The sequence below is a fragment of the Dendrobates tinctorius genome, unplaced genomic scaffold (assembly GCF_039654945.1).
Source record: "Dendrobates tinctorius isolate UK_male_01 unplaced genomic scaffold, ASM3965494v1 ptg000334l, whole genome shotgun sequence".
Taxonomy (NCBI): Eukaryota; Metazoa; Chordata; class Amphibia; order Anura; family Dendrobatidae; genus Dendrobates; species Dendrobates tinctorius.
In genome coordinates this window covers 1,666,049-1,677,145 of record NW_027362000.1, presented here as the reverse complement: position 1 = coordinate 1,677,145, position 11,097 = coordinate 1,666,049, and the positions used below count along the sequence as shown (strand labels likewise).

Below are 11,097 nucleotides of genomic sequence, written 5' to 3'. Positions count from 1 at the left end.
CACTGACAGCAGGGCTGGAACAGTGATGTAGGAGAGCTGGAACAGCGATGTAGGAGAGTTGGAACAGCGATGTAGGAGAGTTGGAACAGCGATGTAGGAGAGTTGGAACAGCGATGTAGGAGAATTGGAACAGTGATGTAGCAGAGCTGGAACAGCGACGTAGGAGAGCTGGAACAGCGATGTAGGAGAGCTGGAACAGTGATGTAGGAGAACTGGAACACTGACAGCAGGGCTGGAACAGTGATGTAGGAGAGCTGGAAGAGCAATGTAGGAGAGCTGGAACAGCGATGTAGGAGAGTTGGAACAGCAATGTAGGAGAACTGGAACACTGACAGTAGGGCTGGAACAGTGATGTAGGAGAGCTGGAACGGTGATGTAGGAGAGTTGGAACAGCAATGTAGGAGTACTGGAACAGCGAAGTAGAACTGGAACACTGACAGCAGGGCTGGAACAGTGATGTAGGACAGCTGGAACAGCGATGTAGGAGAGTTGAAACAGCGATGTATGAGAACTGGAACAGTGATGTAGCAGAGCTGGAACAACGATGTAGGAGAGCTGGAACAGTGATGTAGGAGAGCTGGAACAGCGATGTAGGAGAGCTGGAAGGAGAGCTGGAACAGCGATGTGGGAGAGCTGGAACAGCGATGTAGGAGAGTTGAAACAGCGATGTAGGAGAGTTGAAACAGCGATGTAGGAGAACTGGAACACTGACAGCAGGGCTGGAACAGTGATGTAGGAGAGCTGGAACAGCGATGTAGGAGAGCTGGAAGGAGAGCCCGAACAGCGATGTGGGAGAGCTGGAACAGCGATGTAGGAGAGTTGGAACAGCGATGTAGGAGAGTTGAAACAGCGATGTAGGAGAACTGGAACACTGACAGCAGGGCTGGAACAGTGATGTAGGAGAGCTGGAACAGCGATGTAGGAGACCTGGAACAGCGATGTAGGAGAGTTGGAACAGCGATGTAGGAGAGTTGAAACAGCGATGTAGGAGAACTGGAACACTGACAGCAGGGCTGGAACAGTGATGTAGGAGAGCTAGAACAGCGATGTAGGAGAGCTGGAACAGCGATGTAGGAGAGTTGAAACAGCGATGTAGGAGAGTTGAAACAGCGATGTAGGAGAACTGGAACACTGACAGCAGGGCTGGAACAGTGATGTAGGAGAGCTGGAACAGCGATGTAGGAGAGCTGGAACAGCGATGTAGGAGAGTTGAAACAGCGATGTAGGAGAGTTGAAACAGCGATGTAGGAGAACTGGAACACTGACAGCAGGGCTGGAACAGTGATGTAGGAGAGCTGGAACAGCGATGTAGAAGAGCTGGAAGGAGAGCTGGAACAGCGATGTGGGAGAGCTGGAACAGCGATGTAGGAGAGTTGGAACAGCGATGTAGGAGAGTTGAAACAGCGATGTAGGAGAACTGGAACACTGACAGCAGGGCTGGAACAGTGATGTAGGAGAGCTGGAACAGCGATGTAGGAGAGCTGGAACAGCGATGTAGGAGAGTTGAAACAGCGATGTAGGAGAGTTGAAACAGCGATGTAGGAGAACTGGAACACTAACAGCAGGGCTGGAACAGTGATGTAGGAGAGCTAGAACAGCGATGTAGGAGAGCTGGAACAGCGATGTAGGAGAGTTAAAACAGCGATGTAGGAGAACTGGAACACTGACAGCAGGGCTGGAACAGTGATGTAGGAGAACTGGAACACTGACAGCAGGGCTGGAACAGTGATGTAGGAGAGCTGGAACAGCGATGTAGGAGAGCTGGAACAGCGATGTAGGAGAGTTGAAACAGCGATGTAGGAGAACTGGAACAGTGATGTAGCAGAGCTGGAACAACGATGTAGGAGAGCTGGAAGGAGAGCTGGAACAGCGATGTAGGAGAGCTAGAACAGCGATGTAGGAGAGTTGAAACAGCGATGTAGGAGAACGGGAACACTGACAGCAGGGCTGGAATAGTGATGTAGGAGAGCTGGAACAGCGATGTAGGAGAGCTGGAACAGCGATATAGGAAAACTGGAACAGTGATGTAGGAGAGCTGGAACAGTGATGTAGGAGAACTGGAACAGTGATGTAGCAGAGCTGGAACAGCGATGTAGGAGAACTGGAACACTGACAGCAGGGCTGGAACAGCGATGTAGGAGAGCTGGAACAGCGATGTAGGAGAGCTGGAACAGCGATGTAGGAGAGCTGGAACATTGATGTAGGAGAACCAGAACACTGACAGCAGGGCTGGAACAGTGATGTAGGAGAGCTGGAACAGCGATGTAGGAGAACTGGAACAGTGATGTAGCAGAGCTGGAACAGTGATGTAGGAGAGCTGGAACAGTGATGTAGGAGAGCTGGAACAGGGATGTAGGAGAGTTGGAACAGCGATGTAGGAGAACTGGAACACTGACAGCAGGGCTGGAACAGCGATGTAGGAGGGCTGGAACAGCGATGTAGGAGAGCTGGAACAGTGATGTAGGAGAACTGAAACACTGACAGCAGGGCTGGAACAGTGATGTAGGAGACCTGGAACAGCGATGTAGGAGAACTGGAACAGTGATGTAGCAGAGCTGGAACAGTGATGTAGGAGAGCTGGAACAGTGATGTAGGAGAGCTGGAACAGTGATGTAGGAGAGTTGGAACAGCGATGTAGGAGAACTGGAACACTGACAGCAGGGCTGGAACAGCGATGTAGGAGGGCTGGAACAGCGATGTAGGAGAGCTGGAACAGTGATGTAGGAGAACTGGAACACTGACAGCAGGGCTGGAACAGTGATGTAGGAGAGCTGGAACAGCGATGTAGGAGAGCTGGAACAGTGATGTAGGAGAACTGGAACACTGACAGCAGGGCTGGAACAGTGATGTAGGAGAGCTGGAACAGCGATGTAGGAGAGCTGGAACAGCAATGTAGGAGAACTGGAACACTGACAGCAGGGCTGGAACAGCGATGTAGGAGAGCTGGAACAGCGATGTAAAAGAGCTGGAACACTGACAGCAGGGCTGGAACAGTGATGTAGGAGAGCTGGAACAGCGATGTAGGAGAGTTGGAACAGCGATGTAGGAGAGTTGGAACAGCGATGTAGGAGAGTTGGAACAGCGATGTAGGAGAACTGGAACAGTGATGTAGCAGAGCTGGAACAGCGATGTAGGAGAGCTGGAACAGCGATGTAGGAGAGCTGGAACAGTGATGTAGGAGAACTGGAACACTGACAGCAGGGCTGGAACAGTGATGTAGCTGGAAGAGCGATGTAGGAGAGCTGGAACAGCGATGTAGGAGAGTTGGAACAGCGATGTAGGAGAACTGGAACACTGACAGTAGGGCTGGAACAGTGATGTAGGAGAGCTGGAACGGTGATGTAGGAGAGTTGGAACAGCAATGTAGGAGTACTGGAACAGCGATGTAGATCTGGAACACTGACAGCAGGGCTGGAACAGTGATGTAGGACAGCTGGAACAGCGATGTAGGAGAGTTGAAACAGCGATGTAGGAGAACTGGAACAGTGATGTAGCAGAGCTGGAACAACGATGTAGGAGAGCTGGAACAGTGATGTAGGAGAGCTGGAACAGTGATGTAGGAGAGCTGGAAGAAGAGCTGGAACAGCGATATGGGAGAGCTGGAACAGCGATGTAGCAGAGTTCGAACAGCGATGTAGGAGAGTTGAAACAGCGATGTAGGAGAACTGGAACACTGACAGCAGGGCTGGAACAGTGATGTAGGAGAGCTGGAACAGCGATGTAGGAGAGCTGGAACAGCGATGTAGGAGAGTTGAAACAGCGATGTAGGAGAGTTGAAACAGCGATGTAGGAGAACTGGAACACTGACAGCAGGGCTGGAACAGTGATGTAGGAGAGCTGGAACAGCGATGTAGGAGAGCTAGAACAGCGATGTAGGAGAGCTGGAACAGCGATGTAGGAGAGTTGAAACAGCGATGTAGTAGAGTTGAAACAGCGATGTAGGAGAACTGGAACACTGACAGCAGGGCTGGAACAGTGATGTAGGAGACCTGGAACAGCGATGTAGGAGAGTTGAAACAGCGATATAGGAGAGTTGAAACAGCGATGTAGGAGAACTGGAACACTGACAGCAGGGCTGGAACAGTGATGTAGGAGGCTGGAACAGCGATGTAGGAGAGCTGAAACAGCGATGTAGGAGAGTTGAAACAGCGATGTAGGAGACCTGGAACAGTGATGTAGCAGAGCTGGAACAACGATGTAGGAGAGCTGGAAGGAGAGCTGGAACAGCGATGTAGGAGAGTTAGAACAGCGATGTAGGAGAGTTGAAACAGCGATGTAGGAGAGTTGAAACAGCGATGTAGGAGAACTGGAACAGTGATGTAGCAGAGCTGAAACAACGATGTAGGAGAGCTGGAAGGAGAGTTGGAACAGCGATGTAGGAGAGTTGGAACAGCGATGTAGGAGAACTGGAACACTGACAGCAGGGCTGGAACAGTGATGTAGGACAGCTGGAACAGCGATGTAGGAGAGTTGAAACAGCAATGTAGGAGAACTGGAACAGTGATGTAGCAGAGCTGGAACAACGATGTAGGAGAGCTGGAACAGCGATGTAGGAGAGCTGGAAGGAGAGCTGGAACAGCGATGTAGGAGAGCTGGAACAGCGATGTAGGAGAGTTGGAACAGCGATGTAGGAGAACTGGAACACTGACAGCAGGGCTGGAACAGTGATGTAGGAGAGCTGGAACAGCGATGTAGGAGAGCTGGAACAGCGATGTAGGAGAGTTGAAACAGCGATGTAGGAGAGTTGAAACAGCGATGTAGGAGAACTGGAACACTGACAGCAGGGCTGGAACAGTGTTGTAGGAGAGCTAGAACAGCGATGTAGGAGAGCTGGAACAGCGATGTAGGAGAGTTGAAACAGCGATGTAGGAGACCTGAAACAGCGATGTAGGAGAACTGGAACACTGACAGCAGGGCTGGAACAGTGATGTAGGAGAGCTGGATCAGCGATGTAGGAGAGCTGGAAGGAGAGCTGGAACAGCGATGTGGGAGAGCTGGAACAGCGATGTAGGAGAGTTGGAACAGCGATGTAGGAGAGTTGAAACAGCGATGTAGGAGAACTGGAACACTGACAGCAGGGCTGGAACAGTGATGTAGGAGAGCTGGAACAGCGATGTAGGAGAGCTGGAACAGCGATGTAGGAGAGTTGGAACAGCGATGGAGGAGAGTTGAAACAGCGATGTAGGAGAACTGGAACACTGACAGCAGGGCTGGAACAGTGATGTAGGAGAGCTAGAACAGCGATGTAGGAGAGCTGGAACAGCGATGTAGGAGAGTTGAAACAGCGATGTAGGAGAGTTGAAACAGCGATGTAGGAGAACTGGAACACTGACAGCAGGGCTGGAACAGTGATGTAGGAGAGCTAGAACAGCGATGTAGGAGAGCTGGAACAGCGATGTAGGAGAGTTGAAACAGCGATGTAGGAGAGTTGAAACAGCGATGTAGGAGAACTGGAACACTGACAGCAGGGCTGGAACAGTGATGTAGGAGAGCTGGAACAGCGATGTAGGAGAGCTGGAACGGTGATGCAGCAGAGCTGGAACAGTGATGTAGGAGAGTTGACTTAGCAATGGGGAGGCGGTGTAGGAAATCTGAGTTTACAAGGCAGGATCACTACTGCAGAGCTGGAACAGCGATGTAGCAGAGTTGACCCAGCAATGAGGAACATGTGTTGCAGAGCTGAAATGGAGTCTCAATGCAGAAGAGCTAAAAGATTTAAATAGCAGAGTTGAGTCAGCAATGAGGAATCGTAGCAACAGAGGCTGGAACAGTGCTGTGGTGAAGCTGACTCCGCAATAAGGAGCCAGTGTAGCAGTAGAGTGTCATGGCAGCAGAGCTGGCACTGCCCCTCATTGTAGAGATGACTCACCCCTAAGGAGCCAGTGTAGCAAAGCTGAGTTTGCAATGGAAGCAGCAGATCAGACACAGTGATATAGCAAAATAACTCAGCAATTTGGATCCAATCTAGCAGAGCTGAGTTTGCATTGGAGACTCCACTCATCAGAGCCTAAACAATGATAAAGCGGAGTTGACTCAGCGACGAGCAGCAGATGTATACAGAGCTGATTTTGCAATAGTCACAGCGATGTAGCAGAGTTGATTCAGCAAACTGAACACCGCCATGTAGCAGAGCTGAGTTTGCGACGGAGACTCAATACAGAAAAGCTGTCAGAATGATATAGCAGGGCGGAATCAGCAATGGGGAAGTGTTGTAGGAGAGCTGAGTTTGCATTGGAGACTCCATTCAGCAGAGTTGACTCTGAGTGAGGAGGAAATGGTGCAAAAAATAAGCACTCTCCTCCCTCTCCCCGGGTCCAGCCATGCGTGTCCGCCGCTGCCCCTAGTTTCTGATATTTGGCTGCAGCGGTGATATCACGTAGACAGCGCTGCAGCCAATCACTTAGCATGTCTTGCCCAGAGCTGCTGAGCTCAGTGATTGGCTGCAGCGCTGTCTACGTGATGTTACCGCTGCTGCCAAATATCAGAAACTAGGGGCAGCGGCGGAGACTCAGTGCCGGACCCGGGGAGGGTGAGGAGAGCCGAGGCTGTCCGGTCACAACATACTGATGACCAATCTTCACTATCAGACCTCCGCCCCCCACAGTCAGTGCTGACGCCATATCTATAGCGCTGAGGGGGTTGTTTTTAATATCATTCATTGTGCGGTAAAAAGGACCCGAAAACATGAGACCAAAACAATGTATTGTGTGTCAGTGACCACATCCGGCCACAGTGGCGCTGCTGCACCGATGCGTGACTTCCTGTCTCATGTCTATGGTGAGCGCCTGTTCCCTCTATCTCTCAGCTCCTCTCTACGGTTAGTCCCCGCCCACACGCAGAGGCATACACACAGCCGGGGTCGGAGGTCGCGGTGACGTCACAGCTGTCTTGTTGCTCAGCTGATCGCAGCCCGGAGATCGCCGCCCGTGATAGCGGAGCAGCCGGGGATGGACCGGGGAGTCGCGCCCTGCAGCGCCTGAGACACCGCTCCTCCTGATCCTGCCGCTGATGAGGTAGGGGGTGTGGGCCGGGGGAGGCTCGTCCTGGGCACGGTGCAGCCCTGCTGGGGGGCTCTGTACGCGACTCCTGCAGCTGTCACAGTTCATGTATCCCCCCCCCCCGTGTCCTGCCTCACTACCTCCGCCCACAGTCACATGTAGGGGGCTGCACTTTGTCTGCCTATGCAGAACGCAGTGGTGGAGAAGAGTTTGTCAAGGGCTACAGTGCTCTGCATAGCAAGTGATCAAGTTAAAGCTCTGCCGTCAGCTCTGTCATCCCAGTCTCCGCCTATGCAGAGCTCTGGTTAGTGAGATTGCTGCTCTGAGACACAAATCCTCTGCTATTCCTCCTGGAAATGTCTCTGTCCGCTCACAGCTCCTCTGCCCTGGTCAGGAGTTGTCCTCTGGGCCGCCTCGTCCGCACTGTCTTCTGAGCCGCCCCGTTCTCTGGGCCCCCCTGTCCACTTATTAATAAGAGATTTTCTGTTCACTTGTCAGTTTCACACATTTCCAGGAGGAATATCAGAGGAGCGACACTGCCTGGCCGAGGGATGTCAGCTGCTTCTCCTAACTCCCCCCCCCCCCCCCCAAACGCACACAGTCACTGGCAGGAATACCCCATCCTCCTCCTGGTGCCGCGTTTCTTCTGAGCAGTTATCGTTCGTTTTGTTACCCTGAGATTCCAGTAAAACAAGTTTTGTCCCATGTGATGTGCGGCCGGAGCGCTGCGGTTACCAGGCTTGTAAATGTTTATATATACTTCTCCGATATTGGAGCAACCGCACCGCCCCAGCCTGTTTCCCCTCCCCCCACTCTCTAGGATTGCTCTGGCCTGTCCCCCCTGACCCACTAGGGCAGCTCTGACCTGTCCCCCCTGAACCACTTGCACAGTCCCCAGCCTGTCCACCCTCACTCCCCCCTACCCCCAAACTGGATGGACTACTCTTGCCTATCCCCCCCTGCTTGGACTGCCCCCCCTTCCCTTCCCCCCCTTCCCTTCCCCCCCCTTCCCTTTTCCCCCCCCCCTTCCCTTCCCCCTCTTCCCTTTCCCCCCCTTCCCTTTCCCCCCCCTTCCCTTTCCCCCCCCTTCCCTTTCCCCCCCTTCCCTTTCCCCCCCCTTCCCTTTCCCCCCCTTCCCTTTCCCCCCCTTCCCTTTCCCCCCCTTCCCTTTCCCCCCCTTCCCTTTCCCCCCCTTCCCTTTCCCCCCCTTCCCTTTCCCCCCCTTCCCTTTCCCCCCCTTCCCTTCCCTTTCCCCCCCTTCCCTTCCCTTTCCCCCCCTTCCCTTCCCTTTCCCCCCCTTCCCTTCCCTTTCCCCCCTTCCCTTCCCTTTCCCCCCCTTCCCTTCCCTTTCCCCCCCCTTCCCTTCCCTTTCCCCCCCCTTCCCTTCCCTTTCCCCCCCCTTCCCTTCCCTTCCCCCCCCTTCCCTTCCCTTTCCCCCCCTTCCCTTCCCTTTCCCCCCCTTCCCTTCCCCCCCCTTCCCTTCCCCCCCCTTCTCTTTCCCCCCTTCCCTTTCCCTCCCACCCTTCCCTTTCCCCCCACCCTTCCCTTTCCCCCCACCCTTCCCCCCCCTTCCCTTCCCCCCCCTTCCCTTCCCCTCCCTTCCCCCCCTTCCCTTCCCCTCCCTTCCCCCCCTTCCCTTCCCCCCTTCCCTTTCCCCCCTTCCCTTCCCTTCCCCCCCTTCCCTTTCCCCCCCTTCCCTTCCCCCCCTTCCCTTTCCCCCCCTTCCCCCCCTTCCCCCCCTCCCCCCCTTCCCCCCCTCCCCCCCTTCCCCCCCTTCCCTTCCCCCCCTTCCCTTCCCCCCCTTCCCTTCCCCCCCTTCCCTTCCCCCCCCTTCCCTTCCCCCCCTTCCCTTTCCCCCCCTTCCCTTTCCCCCCCTTCCCTTTCCCCCCTTCCCTTTCCCCCCCCTTTCCCTTTCCCCCCCCTTTCCCTTTCCCCCCCCTTTCCCTTTCCCCCCCCTTCCCTTTCCCCCCCCTTCCCTTTCCCCCCCCTTCCCTTTCCCCCCCCTTTCCCTTTCCCCCCCCTTTCCCTTTCCCCCCCCTTTCCCTTTCCCCCCCCTTTCCCTTTCCCCCCCCTTTCCCTTTCCCCCCCCTTTCCCTTTCCCCCCCCTTTCCCTTTCCCCCCCCTTTCCCTTTCCCCCCCCTTTCCCTTTCCCCCCCCTTTCCCTTTCCCCCCCCCTTTCCCTTTCCCCCCCCTTCCCTTTCCCCCCCCTTCCCTTTCCCCCCCCTTCCCTTTCCCCCCCTTCCCTTTCCCTTTCCCCCCCTTCCCTTTCCCTTTCCCCCCCTTCCCTTTCCCTTTCCCCCCCTTCCCTTTCCCTTTCCCCCTTCCCTTTCCCTTTCCCCCTTCCCTTTCCCTTTCCCCCTTCCCTTTCCCTTTCCCCCTTCCCTTTCCCTTTCCCCCTTCCCTTTCCCTTTCCCCCTTCCCTTTCCCTTTCCCCCCCCCCTTTCCCTTTCCCCCCCTTTCCCTTTCCCCCCCCCTTCCCTTCCCTTCAGACTAGCTTAGTGGAGGAGCGTGCAGCTGATGTGGTGGAGGTGTCACCGTTCCATTCCTGCACACGTCACACATCGTTACTCATGGCACGTGCGGCCGCGCACTCATCACACATCTCCGCAGCCTCCGGGGACGACGTTGGGATAATTAAATGATTGTGTGACATCTTGTGGTTGTTTTTATTAACACTCGCTGTACCTGTGTCTGATCCCACAGGGCAGGGCACATACGCTGCCTCCACAAAGACTGGCAAGATGTGGCTGAAGCTCTTACTCCTCCTCCTCTACTTTCTCATCCTCTTCGTCCTGGCAAGGTTCTTCGAGACCATCGTGTGGTATGAGACGGGTATTTTTGCCAGCCAGCTCGTGGATCCAGTGACACTAAGCTTTCACCAGCTGAAGACCATCTTGGAATGCCGGGGACTGGGGTACGCTGGGCTGCCGGAAAAGAGAGATGTCCGGGAACTGGTAGAAAAATCAGGTAACAAACGCACTGTGTGGGGAGGGCGCCGCTGGCTGCCGGTGTGTGGGGAGGGCGCCGCTGGCTGCCGGTGTGTGGGGAGGGCGCCGCTGCCTGGCATAGAATAAACATGTTAGGTGAACGGGAGGGCGACACACTGTGGAGGGCGACGCACAGCGGAGGGCGCAGTACGAGGAGGGCGACGCACAGCGGAGGGCGCCGTACGAGGAGGGCGACGCACAGCGGAGGGCGCCGTACGAGGAGGGCGCCGTACGAGGAGGGCGACGCACAGCGGAGGGCGCCGTACGAGGAGGGCGCCGTACGAGGAGGGCGCCGTACGAGGAGGGCGCCGTACGAGGAGGGCGACGCACAGCGGAGGGCGCCGTACGAGGAGGGCGACGCACAGCGGAGGGCGCCGTACGAGGAGGGCGACGCACAGCGGAGGGCGCCGTACGAGGAGGGCGACGCACAGCGGAGGGCGCCGTACGAGGAGGGCGACGCACAGCGGAGGGCGCCGTACGAGGAGGGCGACGCACAGCGGAGGGCGCCGTACGAGGAGGGCGACGCACAGCGGAGGGCGCCGTACGAGGAGGGCGACGCACAGCGGAGGGCGCCGTACGAGGAGGGCGACGCACAGCGGAGGGCGCCGTACGAGGAGGGCGACGCACAGCGGAGGGCGCCGTACGAGGAGGGCGCCGCACAGCGGAGGGCGCCGCACAGCGGAGGGCGCCGCACAGCGGAGGGCGCCGTACGAGGAGGGCGCCGCACAGCGGAGGGCGCCGTACGAGGAGGGCGCCGCACAGCGGAGGGCGCCGTACGAGGAGGGCGCCGCACAGCGGAGGGCGGCGCACAGCGGAGGGCGCCGTACGAGGAGGGCGGCGCACAGCGGAGGGCGCCGTACGAGGAGGGCGCTGTACAGCGGAGGGCGCCGTACGCGGAGGGCGCTGTACAGCGGAGGGCGGCGCACTGCGGAGGGCGCTGTACGTGGAGGGCGGCGCACTGCGGAGGGCGCTGTACGTGGAGGGCGGCGCACTGCGGAGGGCGCTGTACGTGGAGGGCGACGCACTGCGGAGGGAGCTGTACGTGGAGGGCGACGCACTGCGGAGGAAGCTGTACGTGGAGGGCGACGCACTGCGGAGGGCGCTGTACGTAG

The 11,097-nt window shown here is 56.5% G+C and overlaps 1 protein-coding gene across 2 annotated transcripts in view; it reads left to right on the top strand.

The window, feature by feature from the left end:
* Positions 1 to 6,778: 6,778 nt before the first annotated feature.
* Positions 6,779 to 11,097, top strand: part of LOC141074831 (charged multivesicular body protein 3) — a 99,118-nt gene continuing 94,799 nt past the window's right edge. The window contains exons 1-2 of one of the 2 annotated variants that reach the window (XM_073562083.1): positions 6,779 to 7,013; positions 9,702 to 9,965. In XM_073562083.1, the coding sequence (XP_073418184.1) occupies positions 9,740 to 9,965 (226 nt within the window). In that variant the 5' untranslated portion in view covers positions 6,779 to 7,013; positions 9,702 to 9,739. The remainder of the gene's footprint in view (positions 7,014 to 9,701; positions 9,966 to 11,097) is intronic. The other variant, XM_073562085.1, reaches the window with a different exon arrangement.